The sequence below is a fragment of the Nicotiana tomentosiformis genome, chromosome 1, assembly GCF_000390325.3.
Source record: "Nicotiana tomentosiformis chromosome 1, ASM39032v3, whole genome shotgun sequence".
Classification (NCBI taxonomy): domain Eukaryota; kingdom Viridiplantae; phylum Streptophyta; class Magnoliopsida; order Solanales; family Solanaceae; genus Nicotiana; species Nicotiana tomentosiformis.
This window is the reverse complement of record NC_090812.1, coordinates 146677753-146693863: the sequence shown is the minus strand read 5'-3', so window position 1 is coordinate 146693863 and position 16111 is coordinate 146677753. Positions and strand designations below refer to the sequence as shown.

The following is a 16111-nucleotide window of genomic DNA, read 5'->3' as shown; positions in this document are numbered from 1 at the left end:
TTTTTAGCCGATATACATATATTATATATTATATGTATAATTATATACTCCCTCCGTTTCAATTTATATAAACTTATTTTCTTTTTAGCCCGCGCCAAAAAAAATAATATATTTCCTTATTTGGAAATAATTTATATGTTATATATAAAAATTATAAGTATATAATATATTTGCCGACTATTCATAATTTAAATGGTTGAGTGAGGGTATTTATATTAATTCTTCTTAAAAATACAAATAGTTTGAGATGGACCAAGTTACAAAATTTCTGAATGCTTTGTGTCTGAAAAACAAATAATTTTGTAGTAGCACCCATTAATTAAGAAAATCTCCCCTTTCCCACTTTCCCAAATTCCCAAATTTCGTTCGGACTGCCCAAATTCCCTCAAATGTTCAATGAATTGCGAACTACCATTTCCTTTCTTTTAAGCTTCGATTCACCTTCCATAGTTGCATCAACATTTCGATCAAGGCTTGAAATAGTAAGCTGTTTCCCTTTTTAGTATCACTTGTTTAATGATTCCCCATCCCCAATCCTCTTAATGCTTTAATTATATTGGAGAAGAACAAAATCATATCTTGGTATTGGAGTCCAAATATTGAGAAAATGTTGGCAAAAATTGATGACTTTACCTTGTCATTTTGTTTGATTGAGAAAAAGAAATTGGCAATTGAGAGTTTAGGTTCATCTGAAGTTTGACATTTTCATGGCTTCTCAATTTGTTATTTTATTTACTTGAAAATGGAGACAGGTAACAACTTCTTCTGATTGAAGCAGTATACCTGTATAATTTCTGAAGAACATATAGTTAAATAGGAATCATGTGGTACATTAAAAATTTGCTTATGCCTATGTATCCATGATACGATCGAATTTATATACTAATAAAATAGATTGCCTTCTGGGAGCTTCAAAGCTTGAACTTCCACTTTCAATAGTCAAAAGAAGCGCGGATGGCACCGGTCCTGATTGATTGTTTTGAAGTGAAGGGATTTTCCCTACTAATGAGTACAGATAGGCGGTCTTAGTATTAGAAAAAGAATTAGTAGGGGTACGTGCGGAGTCTTCAATTATTGGCCAAGTATTACTTCACTTCCTCTTAGTTCAAGCTATTCCTTAGCGGTTATTTATCTTCCACTACCCGAGGCCGCAACTCCCCTAGCTGCACATGGATGCACAGAGAAGGCCCTCACTTGGTTCTTTGACATCGACTCGGTTGCTAGGAAGAATGCGGGCTTAGAGCCAATAGAACTAGTGTTCCTTCGTCACCCTCTAGTGTACTGAACTTGTGAAAAGCATGATTTAAGATATGCACGGACAAAAGTAGCTGCTAATCTTTGTAGTGTACATTTGGTGGTTATGACTGAAATATTTCATTTTGTGCTTCTATTTGGTTAGGACTTCGGAGTAGTATGCTTCAGGGATCTTGGAATAAACCAATGCTCTATTCTTGTCCTTTTATAGGCTATGAAGCGCCAAGCTACTTTGAATTAATCATTTGAAGTGAATTAGTATATGGGTTGTTGAAAAGAAATTACTAACGGTCGCTTGTTCGAACAGCTGCTGAAAATTCCTCTTGAATTTTCTGGAAGCCTTTTCTTTTTGGAACAATTGAAGTGCTGTTATGTTTTTCGTCAATCATTGATGCCCTTGGTTTCGATATGCTTTATTATATTAAAGTATCTAATTGTTAAATGGTATTTGCTAAATGAGGATTTGAAAGTCATTGTGAAGATTCATTTCTCTTTTTTTGTTAATTCTTGTGATAAAATAGAGCTTCCTACCAAAACCAAAGTATATTCAATTATGAGGTGGCACTATGCTCTCGACTTGGTGTTTAGTTAGGAGGAGGGTATAAGAGCGGACAAAGCTTGGTATTTAAGTTGGGTGGAGGGACCAGTGAGCCAACTGGAGTTGAGACAGAAGCCCACAGGGAAGTTTTCGATTTTTTTAAAAATAAAAAAAACTATGCTCTCGACTTGGCAATAACCAAATGACCAGGCTTATTTGTTAGTAGTCTTGAGATTCCCAATCCCTACAAATAAAAAAGATTTTGGAGTTGGTGTATAAACACACCAACTAGTTTTGATCATTCAGTTACCTTAAATTTGACAGTTTCAGGTTTTTGTTTGTTCTTACACACCGGTCTGAAGTATTCTGCCAATTGATGATTTGGTAACGCATCCATGAGTTCGCACCAGCCTAATTCAGTTGACGACATCTTCGACACATCACTGAATTTAGAGGACACTCATTACAAGGAAGGTTATTCTGAAGGCTATTCTAGCGGCCTAGCTTCGGGTAAAGATGAAGGCTGTGAGGTGGGGCTGAAAACAGGGTTCGAAGTAGGTGAGGAGTTGGGTTTTTACAGAGGTTGCGTTGATGTCTGGAATGCTGCAATACTGATGCAACCAAACTGTTTTTCGCCGCGTGTGCAGAAAAGCATCAAACAGATGGATGAATTGCTCCAAAAGTATCCCGTTTCTGAACCGCAGAACGAGTCTGTCACTGATATTATGGATTCATTGAAGTTGAAATTCAGAGCTATATGTGCAACATTGAATGTCAAATTGGAGTATAATGGGTACCCCAGAGCTTCCGATGTCAAGAATTCAGGATTCTGATTGGTTCAAATATTAAATGAAGGAAAATACAGATACTTTTTCTGTCTTTTTCGTGATTGGTTTGATCGAAGTAGAAGGTATGTAAAATTTTTATATTCATGTGCATCTTTGAGTTTTCAACCGATCCCTAATCTCTTAATATCAATATTAGCCATATGTGGTTCAGTAAGGTTTTGTAAAATATTATATTGAGTATAATGAAGAGAAACATTTTCTAAATCAAGTTGGATTTATGTCAAGCCCAATTTCTACATAGCTATATGTATCTATATTCTCTCCCTCTCCTCCTCTTTTTAAAAGTTTGCATCGAGTGTTTACATCAAATTAATGCTCGCTTCATATCTATCATACACATTTATCAAACCATTGTTGATATGTATTCTCTATTTAGTTTTTAACTTCTAAGGTTAAATTACTTGGTTATGTGTAAACATCCGCTGTAGGTAATTATTACCTCTACACTTTGAAAATAATCATTTCCTACCCCTTAAGTATATCTGTATCTGAAATAGCAGGGCCAGAGAATGATGTCTTAGCCCAAAGCACATTTCCTGTCAGCTTTCCACACTTTTGGCTCTATTTTAATCAACTTTTTTTGGTAAAACAAAATGGGTATTGTTGATTTGATTCCAAAATTCACATTTCCCTCTTGGTTAATAGTGAAAGCACAGAGGAAGAAGTGACCAATCAACACAAGATTTTCATAAGAAAACTGCGAAATAAGAAGGAAAAAGAATCCTGCAAAAAGTCACAACAAGCCTCTTCCTGTTAAAGCATTACTTCTGTCAGCTATTCATATTTTGGATCAGTCTTCTAAAGGAATAGAGAGGGTTACACAGGGAGGTTTTTCCAAAAGTAATGCTCTATTCAACAAAAAAGAGAAAAAGTGGATACTTCCTATTCTCCATGCTTCTTTATTGATCTTTTCTATGTGGGAATATAGAAGATTTGCATTCCAAATCACCCTATAAAATTTAATTTGTAAAAAGGAGTATATTGATTATTGATAGCCCATGCCAAAATACATCTTTTTCGGCTTTTCCTTACCATGAGGAGCTGTTCTTTGAACACTTTTAGATAATTACAAATTAACCACAAAAAAAAAAGGTGCGTACATAATATAACAATTAAAAGGAGGAAAAACAATCAAACAGAACTTCACTAGAACATCTCATTGCTGAATTTTTCTCCAAATTCAACCCCTTAAAACTAGAAAAGAAAGAAAATTAGTACCTACTCAAACGAGCAAAAGCTTTAGCTATGTACCTAAAAGCTACCCTACAAAAGAGAAATTCAAGAAAATAATAATGCTAAGTAAGAGGAGTTGTCTATTCCATTCTTGAATATATAGACTACATTTTGTGAAGAACATAAAAGATAAAATTTCTTAGTAAAAGGACTTTGACAGAAAACTGAGAGTGAGCACCAATATTATTGTTTAATAATATTCATGGCATTTTTGGAAGGTGGTTGTGATGAAGAGGGTCAGGTCCTGTTGGAATTTGTCTTGCTGATTCTTCTGACTCTTCATTAATACTCCTCTTCCCTTCTTTCTGTTAAACCCCCAAAACAAGAAAAATACCAACAAATTAGAGAAAGCTCAAATCTTTTTCTGTTATTTTTAAACGAAAATCCACTTTTAAGTTAATAAATACCTGAATCTTTCCATCTGGAAAAACCCCTTTTACTTCTTGACCAACTGAAAAAATAGATACATAACATTCTCAATAATTAATATGCATGTAGAGAGGAAAGAAAAAGAGAGAGAGAGAGAGAGAGAGAGAGAGTTTTTACAAGGAGGAAAGCTAAGAACAAAGGGTGCTGAAACCACCATGAAAATCATCAGCAGATAGAACCCTGAAATTGTAAAAGCTCTCAAAGACGCCATTTTTATCTCTTTTATACAAAAGAAATATCCCCTTTTTTCTCAATAGAGACTTAGTATTAGTAGTAGAGATTCTAAGGAAATGTTTTGAAGCAGACAAAAGGAAATGAGAACAAAATATTGTTGTTTTTGAATTCTAATGGAATATTTAAATACTAGAAACTCCCGCTGGACTGGATAATTTGTCGATTCAACAGAGGCATATTATGATAGTACGATGTTTTTGTCTGTTTATACAGACGACGTGAGGGAAAACAGAAAACATTCCACAATTGTTTCAACAACCTTATTCGTACAGATGTGGAGGTAAATGATTGGTTCATAAGAAATAATAGTACGGAATGTGATACTCCCAATCATTTGATGCTGACTGACAACATTAATTTTTATGAAGAGGAGTGACTACTCATTAGGTGTGATCCTTGATTTCACCTTATTGACAGGATATTTGGGACACAGACGCACTTTTTAAAAATTTATTCTAATCTTTTTCTTTTAGATTGAGGAGGGTCAAAGAAGAGAAGAAAAAATCTATTCCTCTTTTTTGTTTTTGTTATTTTAAATTTATTTTCAACGTGGAATACTGAAAACTTTTTATCTTTAGTTTTGCCCCTTTTTCCAATTCCTTTTTAAATATTTTTTTATTACTAAGGACTTACAATTTTCGAATTATGAAATAATTCAATTTGTTTTCACTTAAATGTCAGACTTCACTTATTGGAGTGTTCGAACTCGTGACATGCACTTAACTCTATATTCCTAGATTTAGTGAGTCTGTTGTTGCCCTGGCGCTTCAAAGTCGTTAACAATAACAGAGCCAAGATTTTTACTAATGAGAGTCAAAATATAACGAAGCAAATGGATGAAGAAACTTGAGAGATTCAACATATAGTGTATATATACATAAAAGTAAAAGTATCTATCAACATAGTGTAATTTTCCCGCATCACTTAAACAACGGTGGTCCGCACAGGTCTTTATGGTTGACTTGGTCCATACCGTCGTGCCATGCTGGCAGGTATGTTGAGTCGAGTCGTGCCTACTCATTTGTCTGGGCGTGCTTAACGAAAGATCAGTGTTAGAATCATGTAATTATATGGATCAAAATCTATCTTTAGAATATCTGAACCAAGATAGTATTAATGGAAGAGTTCCCAAGTATCTTTGTCGAAATGGTCCAATAAGCGGCGAAGTCTGTGGTCGAAGAGTCAACAAGGGCCGAAGTCGATGTGACAACAAGGGTCGAGGCTGAGGTCGAGTATCTTTGATAGAGTTGCAACGACTAGTTTCAAGATAGGATATTAAAGAGAATATTCTAGTGGATATTCTCTAAACTTGTACTATTAGGGTTTCTTAGGAACATATTTTCTATAAATAGAAAAGGACATAATGATATAGGACATGTGATATTCATTTGTAAAAAAACACCCTTTGACTTGAGAAAGAGAATCAGATCTCATTTGTTAAGATACAAACATCACCCTTTCACTGAGATTCTTGTCTATACTTTTCCACTAGATTCGAAAATAACTCAAATATTCAAGGGATTGTCTATCATTCATCATTGTCAGAAAGAACATCCCTTATTCCATCCTTTCTTGGGTGACTCATTCCTTCTATTTACTTAAATGTCATTTTATTACTATTCATTATTATTGATTGTTACATTATTGCTTCTGATTTCTAAACCATTTATTGTATGCCACTGTCACTGTCCGACCAGATCTACGTAGGGATATTATTGTTAGCTAAAATTAATCCTTATTTATATAAATTTAGTTAATTGAATCAAGATATATATCTTTTGGTTAAACAATAATCAACCGAGTGATATCGAGGTTTAACTTTGGAATTGACTTACCTTGAAGATGGAGAGCAAGAGAGAACATATTGAAGCTCCTATGGTCTGCTCTAGAAATGAAAATGAGGATACAACCTTTTTTATTTCAAGAAAAAAAAGGTCATAAAAGCTTGTTAACATGCTCCGATGCAAATTGAAACAAATTGTGAAGGAATGATCAACATGCTAACCAATAAACACTACAGTGTTAGCCCGTTCGCAAAACATTTATTGATGATTGCAGGTGCCTTATACATGAAGGGGGATGCCCTGAATGGGAAAGGGAACAAGGTGGCAGATGTTCTAAGCTAAATATGGAAGAAATTTACAAGTTTTTGAAAGCTTAGTGCTTTATGATGTACTCCTTGTCTTTGCTTTGTCTATTCTTACTTATTGGAGTGTTCAAACTCATGACATGCACTTAATATAGCAAATCTGAACTCAGAAAAACGCATGTACATACCTTGGTTGTGCAAATAAATAACAACAGCTTGAAAACAAAGAACCTCCTCAGTTCTCGCTTATTACTGCCTAGTGAGACTCCAAAAAAGTCTAAGTGGGCTTTTGGACATAAGAATTGTAATTCCAAAATAGGGGGAAAAAAATTTTCAAGTGAAAATGGTATTTGAAATTTAGAATTATGTTTGGACATGAATATAATTTTGGGTTGTTTTTGAAGTTTTGTGGGTGATTTGAGTGAAAATTTTGAAAATCAGCTTTTTGGAGTTTTTCAAATTTTCGAAAATTTTCAAAATGCATCTTCAAGTAAAAATTGAAAATTTTATGAACAAACGCTGATTTCGATAAAAAGGAAAAAATTTCTTATATCCAAACGGGCTCAAAGAATTATTCTAGTTTCACAATATCAACAAACATAAATGACTAGTAGAAATATAACAACTTCAAAATGAAACAGGTTCATAGATCGAGTCCTAACATGACTTCACTCGAGAGTACATATTAGTATCGTTAAGCTTACTCATGATCAGAAACTAAGGAAAAGAAAGACAACACAAAAACAAATATCGTATACATGCAAATTACTAAAATCCTTTTAATTTTTTTCATCAAACTCATTTCATGCTATGTGCGCTAGGATGAAACCGTTAAAACATGCATTCTGCTTGTGATATATCACGAAACAAGTTAATTTCGCATTCCGAATGATGCCAGGAAAAGGAAACTAATAAAAATATCCCAAACAGCAAGTTGGCTATCATCTACATCCACACAGACCATGTTAAAAAACAGAAAAGAAAAATATGAATGTGTAATATGGTAACCTGAATGATTAATCTGGGGAATCTTTGATCAGAGCATGCAAAAGGCCACATTACTTGAAACAGGTTCATACATATCCATTGCATCTGCTTGTTAATTCTTTCAGATGCATAACAGGTTTCATGTCTCACTGAAGTTAAATTTAACCTTTTCTTTTTTCCAGATGCATAACAGGTCTAACTTAAGTTAAACCTATTAACTTGCCAGAAACTGACATATCAATAAACCGGCCATGTGTTATTCGACATCTAAAATGACAATGCTTCTTAGATAAGAGGAAAAATGAAATTCCATACTGCAAAAATCGCGATAAATTCAAAGTAGACAGCCAACGTATAAGTACAGTTTCAGCACTCCAGTAAAAGGATTCAAATTAAGTGACTCAATTTCACCCCTTCCTTGTCCCTGATGTTGGAAGATCAGATGTTTTGACTTGGGATATACGCTTAACAAAGGAGTAAACGAAAGCAGCCATCTCTAAAAGCCTTTTCCATCTAACTATTCACTCTTTCTCTCGAGTCCGCTGCTCTCTCACTTTTCTACCTGTTTCCTTGTGCTGTGTGAGGAGACTAAGCTTAAAACACCTCCAATCTTAAGGACTTCTCTCATTATTCATAAAGCCCCAACTAATAACCAAAAAATGTTCTTCTACCTCCCATCTCTTTGCTTTACTTCTAAGTTACTTGAATTCGGGTGCGTATGTCCGATACGGATGCGGATCTAGAGGTTGGATCCATCATGATCTAAATTTTAAGATTCAGGGGTATGGATCCAGGTATGGATGCGGGTGCAGAAATTCAGCTAAAAATTAATTCAAATATCTAAAAATAGAGTTATAAAAATATGAATAAATTATGAGACATGTAGAAAATGTACAATGCGTTCCGAGAAGGAGAAAATATTGATCGAGAGGAGAACTGAGAAGGAGATAAAAGGAAAAGGACTGATATAGAAATTTCTATATACAAGGTATTCCATTTTCTTCAATTTCACTCTAGTATTTGTTTTGGTTTCAGAAATTATTGTATCTGTCCCGCATTTCTCTATTGATTTTTGTCAAAGTACCCAAAATCGATTGACTAGATCCGGTACGGCTCCCACACTCACGTCGAGTCGACACAAGTGCGGCACCGAAAGTGAAGAGTCCGATCACCGTTACCCTCAAAAACGTTTCCCGTGAACTGCAGCGACTTCTAAGCCACTGTATCACACAGTACATGTTTTTCTTCTCATCGTCACAGAGCACATGTTAGTAGGAGTCTTGACCATCTTTTGTATTTTAAACAAAGGATAGTTAAAAACATACCTGATTAACCAATCTCAGACTTCAAATTCTTCCAATCTTGTACTTATAACCCATATATGACCCAAAAACAATTAGACTAGAGCACAGAACAATAAATAAAAAGACTTCATAGCCACCTATTTGGTGTTTGATGAACTTCCTCTTCTTCTTTTTTTTCTTCAAAAGATCCCTTTCTTTCTTATGCATTTATTTATTTACCCTTTTCTTTGGTGCATCCTCCAAATGGGGTGAAGACAAAAATATAGAACAAGCTAATTAACTAGACATTCAAGTACAGTATGCTCAATGTTATAACACATTGTTTCTCTTCCAACAAATAAGTGCCATCATTCCAACATGCACACAACACATTACCTTCCCAATTTCTCATTTCCCTTCTTCATTGTTAATTAACAATTAACAATACTCCTGCACAATACTTTTCTGGCCCATCAAACAAGAACCGACCTAGAATTTCTGGCATCTCGTAGTCAAAGAGCAGAAAACAAATAATCTAGCTGATAGCTTACCTTCAAGAAACAAAGGTCTAAGAGATTAAGCCACAAAGTCAAGGTCAGGACATATTTGGTCAATAAAGCTTAGTGCTGACCAAAATTATTACTAATAGCTGAATCTTGTGCACAAAATAACAGCTTCCTCTTGTCTCGATATTCTTGATCATTCTTTCAAAATCCAGGCCCACAAGGCTTAAACCAGAACTTAAGGTGCAGAAAGAGCACAAAGAATAAATAAATTGCAAAAAAAAAAAAAAAAAAAAAGAAGAAGAAGAAGAAGAAGATAGAAGCTCAAAACTCAAAAGATTGGAACATCCTGTTATCTTTCTCAATGAATGAAAGCTTTAGCCAGATTGAGTGCCTCGCTCACTTTCAATTCAGGTATCAAAGCATTAACACATGCATCAATCATCAACTATGGGCTATGTGAAGAGGGCAGACTAAACAAAAGCTGTATCTCTTAATTTCAGATATTTTCAATTCATTTGCCCATATAGTTTTCGTTTGGGCTTATAGTTATTTTTTTTAATTCATTTGTGAGTTTCTTCATTAAAGCTCGCACTTTTTTTGCGCTTTTGGACTTAAAGCCCCAACGAACCTCAGCACTCTTTTTTGTTTTTTTGCCTTTAGTTGAACTCTTTTCGCTTAGAAACACATTTATGTTGGTTCTGCATTGAGTTGTGCTTTTGTTCTCACTCCTGAGAGTAAAGTGTCAAAAATTAAATGATTTAAAAAAACAGCAAACTAGTGCATTGCTCAAGCTTTTTTTAAATTCCAACATACACCCATTAAAAAATCATTATAAAAGCATCATCCACAGTCAAGATTAGGGTTCATCATAAACATAATTTGAGATGCACAAGCTCTTTTCTACTACAACAACAACAAAAAACCCAGTGTAATCCCACATAGTGAGGTCTGGGGAGGGTAGTGTATATCGCAGACCTTACCCTTATCTCGTGGAGATAGAGAGGCTGTTTCCAATAGACCCTCGGCTCAGTGAAGCACAAGCTCTTTTCTGGATGTCATAATTAGTCATACTCAACAGTCCCATACTCCCATCTGTATTTGACAATAAAGGATAAAAGGAAAAGATCATATCATCCAGGATTATGTGATTTCCCATTCTTTGCTGATTTCGTGTATCGTATTTTCATTTTGACTCTTCACTATCTAGAGTCCAGACCCTACTATGTGGGATTACACTGGGTTCGTTGTACTATCTGAAGTGAGAACAAAAGCACAACTCAATGTAAAACCAACAATAATGCATTTTTAAGATGGAACATAAAAATGAAGTCATATGTTCAACTTTTGATACTCAATAAGACAATGCTAGGGTGATGTCAAGCTATTGTAACTAAGATGGTGCCAAGTTGTGATTTTGTGACAGGAATGAAAGCAGAGACTTTAGCTTAAAGTTGACCGTAGAAAGTCAATCTCTTTGGCATTATAGGAGAATCTTCACACACTCAAACTCTAGATAATGGTTTGTTCAAGGGTTGAAAGTTGGGAGGGGGATTGGAAAGTTGGTGCCGAGACTCGGACCACTTGAAGGATTTCCATTGCTTTTTCCCCTCTCCTTTACTCCTGTTCTTACCTTACCATTTCCAAAACAAACGGCACAAATTGCTCAACCAATTTGTGAAGCCTACTTGGCATGTTAATTAGGCCTGTTGATGTGGTCTCCATATTATAAAGAAAGAGAACCTCGAAATGAGCTACTGGAACATGTACGAATGCTTTTCCTCAAGAATGGAATAAATACGTGTAACCAGTCTCATTTGTAGCACTTGAAAAAACATTTCTTAGCATGACGAGAAAGTTTGCTATGAATAAAACACATTTCTAGCTTTCCTTCCTTTTGTCAATCAGAAAACTATCCCAATTACGCGAAGCACAAGTCTGCAACATGTAAAAGAAATGCCAAGAAAAGGAGAAAAAAAAGAATTTCTGCTACTGAATTTACATTTTGACAGCTGATACCATAACTTACAGTCCAGGTTCTCATTTTATGAGAGGACTCACTCCAGCTCACAATATGTTGCCGCATTTTTCAGATACCTGCATAAAAAAGTGAGAATACAACAATTAAATTACTATTAAATAACAACCAAAGAGGGAGAGAATTAGCTCAGTTTACTATAACTCACATTCTAAATGTTGTATTTTCCACATAGTTGTTTACGAGGCAAAGAATGTCATCACGTCTTCATCAAGGAATAGTTCAAAATCACCAGTATCTAATGTACCCGGGACATCAAGATCAAAGTTAAATGGACTGCTGAGTCTAGCATAATCCGGTGAGCCACTAGTGATAGGAGATGCAAAATGCATCTCAACAGGCCGATCATGATCAGTCTCAAATGTGTCTTTTCCATAATGGCGGTCTTCTCTGGCAACATCGTTTCTATTTCCATGAAGCACTGATGACCTAACTCCAGAATCCTTTGTCTTAATCTGAGGTTCATTGAAAGCCAAGTGAGACTGCTGTTCATCATGAGCTGACACAAATTCAGCTGACGGTGTAAAATATTGATATATATGAGGTTGATGCAAGTTAGGATATTGAGATCCATGAGCAAAACCGGGATCCTGTAATTCATGTAGGACAGAATTTTCAGGTCCATTATGTAACCCATTGTTTGGAGGTACATAATGAAATATGGAACTTCTAGGTTCATTATTCACCCCAGAAAATTGGGGTCTGCTCTGCAACTGAGTATCATGAAGCTGGTGCTGCACAACAGAATCTTGAGTTCCAAGATGAAACCTCGATTCATATGGGACAACCTCAGAATTTTCCAACACTGGATAAATTGATGGCCCATTGCCGATGAATGCATCCTCTGTAGAGACCGCATTAGTTGATGGAACCACGGAAAGGTTAGAGTCTCTTAATTGTAATTCAGGCTGATCCTTCTCTGGTTGGCTTTCATTTGTAATGTGCCCGGCAAACTGCATATTTGAATTGTTTATATCAGGTAAGGTATTTCTAGCCTCATCATCAGGTTGCTGGTTGTTGAGAGATAGCTGAGTCTGTTGAGGGTTTGACCTAGCACGTTTTCTTTTTCGACGTTGTCCATCTCCTTTCTCCTTACCTTGGTGAGACTTAGGAACAGCATTCAGAGGACGAGCATCCGATGGTTCATTTCCCCTCTCATCTCTAGATGAAACAGAGCCATTACCATCATTGACACCATCAACATCATAATCACTGTCGCTATCAACAGAAAGTTTCTTCTTTTCACCGCGAGTTCTATTGGGTGCCTCGCTTATGCTAGATGACCCGTTGTCACTGCTCGGTTGCTGGATAGTGGACTCCTCTCTACTTAAGACAGCTAACCATATTGAGCTCTCCTTTGCAGTCATCTTATCCTGTAAACACTTTGACTGCCGGACTAGTCTCCTGATCTTTGCAATATCAGGTGACATATGCTTTATAACAGCAGTTAGAACACCAACTTTAAACATTTTCTTCAAATCATGTGGCTTCTTGTATGGCGGTTTCTGACCCTTAGGCAACCCCATTTTCGCCCACCATTCCTCATTCCCCGTTGGCCACCAGGGTGGTGAGACACCTTTCTCCAGCGGGAACTTCCGCTGAGGTGGATCACAATGTTGCATTAAAGAAGACAAAAGGGAACCCAACGTTGCGTCTTGCAAATCCTGCAGAACACTTTGCGGGTTCCCATTTTGATTACCGACTCCCTCTCCTTTCGCACGACATTCTGCTTCATACTTTGCTATTGCAGCAGGACCGTTCTTATCAAACTTCACCTTCTCCTTCCACCAAGCTCTTATGTTATCAGATGCACCGCTCACTGGTTTTCCCTTCTCCGGTATGATGCCATAAACAAATCCTCGAGCCTTGCAAACCTCCATGAGCTTCAACATGTACTTCAAAATCCCATCTTGAGCTCTTGACATCTTTTTCCGCCGAGCTTGATCAGTGGTTTGCTTATTTTTCTGCTTGTCTGCAGCTTGCTGTGCAGCAAGTTTTTGTCTTTCCTTAAGCCTCTTGAGCTTGACGCGATCCTTCCACATTCGCCTCTCCAATTCCTCGGGATCAATCTCTTCATCACTCACATCCTTTTCCTCTATATTGTCGCACCTTATGTCATCAACTTCAATATCCGAGCTGTTGCCCAATCCATCAGCATCAATCATACAGTACTCCATTCAAACCAAATGAAAGGGAAAAAAAAAACTATATATACACCCAATAAACAAACAATAATCCTCAAAGTGCTCACAAAATCAAGAATTCACAAAAATCCAATAGTCACACTGCAATTACTCAAATACTCATTTCTCAATATCCAAGTTCATTTCTTGAATTCTAAAATGATGGACCCACGTCAGAATTTCCAATAATTCATGAATACAACCAAAAAGATTTTAACTTTAAATTACTCATACACCCAAAAATTCCTAAAAATTACAATTCTTCTCAAATGAAAGAAGAATTGTTCAAATCTATCAAAATTTTACATTAGTTAAACAAATTCAACAAGAAAATATCCAAACAGAGAAGAAAAAGAGGAATTAATAATTTTATTGGGAGGTGGGAAATTCAACTGTCTAACCTGATATCAACTCCAATCTCATCCATCACAGCCATGTCTATTTTCAAGAGTTTCTCTTCAACCTAAAAAAAGGTTGCCTTTGGAACATAAAGGAAAAAGGATCCCACCAAAAGGAAAGAAAATAAAAAGGGGCAAAAAAGGGTTTTAAAAATCAAGAAAATATATATATGCAGATACGATGTATTTCTGAAGTGTATAAAGGAAGAGAGAGAGAGAAGGGTCAGAAAAACACCAGTGGAGAGAGAAAAGAAAAAATGTTGAAAAAAAAAAAAAAAAAATTGAAGGGGCAAAAAGAACAAGAGGCAAAATTGCCTTTTGCGACTCATAGGGAAGGTTAAAAGTTTCACGACGTCATTCCTGAGCTATATATTTTGTTGCTTTATCTCCGAGAGTTTTTACCATTTATCACAATTTTTTGGTCTAACAAAAATTAGAAGGGATCCTTTGGTTGGTAAATAAGTTATATAGAAATTATAATAATAAAATTATAGTAATATTTATTTAATGAATAATAATTTTAGAGATCTCATTTCTAACACTGATCTTCCTTTGTTTACCATAATATGCTTACTTCTCTTATGGAGTATAATTTTTTTGTAATTATTCGTTTAATCTATTTATCTTAATATGAATATTTTACAATCTGATTAGTTTGCACTTTGCCCTTAGCATCTAGGTTTAGAATTTGCAGCCAATCGCTAATTGAAGAACGATGAAAAAGCAAACAAACTACAATCTATTATTAGCTAATATAAGTGAAGTTTATTATCAACTTTTATTCTATTGAATTGCCAAAGTGATAACCTCTAAAGAATCAATCTATTCAGCTTCTAAACATGATATATATTTGTGATTGTTAAATTAAATATATATTTTTCTTTGATTTACGTAAGAATTAAATTAACAATTGTGTCTCATTACGAAATCAAGCGTCTTCTTTCACGAATAAACAGAAAGAACTACTTCAAAACAAAGAGCTAGCTATGTAATGATGTTTTTATAAATGTGTTATATAGTTATTTTTTCGTAAAGGAACTTTTAAGAAATGTGTACGAAATTAATTAAACAAAAGAGCGTAGTAGAAAGCACAAATTGCTTGGGCAATTACCTAGAGTAGAATGGAAGTTGTTTTGAACCCCCGACTATTAAGCTATACTTTTGGGATGTGTCAAAAGGGTTTAAAACTTAATATATATATATATATATATATATATATATATATATATATATATATATATATATTTTGCCTTATATATACAGTATAATTTTTCGGCGAAGAGGGTTCGAGTGAACCTCTGCCGCCCCTAAATCCGCCCCCGCGTGAGAGAATCTGCTCAAACAAGAAAACTACTGCAACATCTTAAATTTTGAGGAGATAGACAAGTAGGATAGCACATATGACTTGTGGATCAATTGATAGTTGTACAGCTATAGGTAGAAACTTTTAAATGAGACAGGGGATTGTGATAAAGTCAACCGTGGACTTGTAAAGCTACATTGGTAATTAATGAAAAATGTTTAATTGCCAAGAAAAAAAAACAAATTGGTTAAATCATAATTGTTTACATTAAGAATAAATAAATTAAAGCAATTGTTACAAAAAAATCTAAAATAATGAAAGTAAGTATAATATTATAAATTACTAGGGGAGGTCATTGTCATACAAAAAACGAAAAAGGGCTAACAATACCCCTAATGTATTGAAAATAGTTTAAAAATAATCCCCCGTTAACCTTTTGGTCCGCAAATGCCCCTAATATTTATTTTTGGGCTCAAACTTACCCCTATATCTAACAGAACTAACCTGGTCAATTTTTTGACTTTAATTTCGCCATGTGGTATTTTTTTAATCAGCCACGTATATTATTTGTATTAAATAAAACCTACCCATATCTTTTAAAATACCCAACGACCCTGACCCACTCCTATATATTTGGACGGTCGGTTAAAAATAATTATATTCGCTAGTTAAATATAAAAAAAATATACATTGATTATATATAAAAATATGTATATTTTAATATATATTTTACATGATATCATTTTTAGGAGAAATTATACGGTGTAGTTTTCCCTATTAGTTATGATCTA

General features: G+C 35.0%; 2 protein-coding genes and 1 long non-coding RNA gene across 5 annotated transcripts; 1 reads left to right on the top strand and 2 right to left on the bottom strand.

Moving 5' to 3' along the window:
• Nucleotides 1–244: 244 nt before the first annotated feature.
• LOC104097912 (uncharacterized) lies at nt 245–2864 on the top strand. Of its 2 annotated transcripts, none has more exons than XR_011413032.1 (2): nt 245–482; nt 2123–2864. It is a non-coding gene; the product is annotated as an uncharacterized lncRNA (long non-coding RNA). The 2 variants fall into 2 exon arrangements; XR_011413030.1 differs by having other exon boundaries at nt 256–482; nt 2117–2864.
• Nucleotides 2865–3773: 909 nt separating this feature from the next.
• On the bottom strand, nt 3774–4602 carry LOC104097913 (CLAVATA3/ESR (CLE)-related protein 40). Its single transcript, XM_033656550.2, has 3 exons — nt 4420–4602; nt 4281–4324; nt 3774–4178 (listed from the first exon to the last, which is right to left on the bottom strand). Exons 1-3 carry the CDS (start codon nt 4511–4513, stop codon nt 4074–4076), a joined length of 243 nt encoding a protein of 80 aa, XP_033512441.1. The 5' UTR covers nt 4514–4602; the 3' UTR covers nt 3774–4073.
• A 6572-nt stretch (nt 4603–11174) lies between these two features.
• Nucleotides 11175–14257, bottom strand: LOC104097914 (ETHYLENE INSENSITIVE 3-like 3 protein). 2 transcript variants are annotated; one of them, XM_009604537.4, is made up of 3 exons: nt 14021–14257; nt 11585–13572; nt 11175–11495 (listed from the first exon to the last, which is right to left on the bottom strand). In XM_009604537.4, the coding sequence occupies exons 1-2, from the start codon at nt 14053–14055 to the stop codon at nt 11616–11618; spliced, it is 1992 nt and encodes a 663-aa protein (XP_009602832.1). In that variant the 5' UTR covers nt 14056–14257; the 3' UTR covers nt 11175–11495; nt 11585–11615. The 2 variants fall into 2 exon arrangements, with proteins under 2 accessions (XP_009602832.1, XP_009602831.1); XM_009604536.4 differs by lacking the exon at nt 14021–14257 and having other exon boundaries at nt 11585–13997.
• Between the last annotated feature and the right edge of the window lie 1854 nt (nt 14258–16111).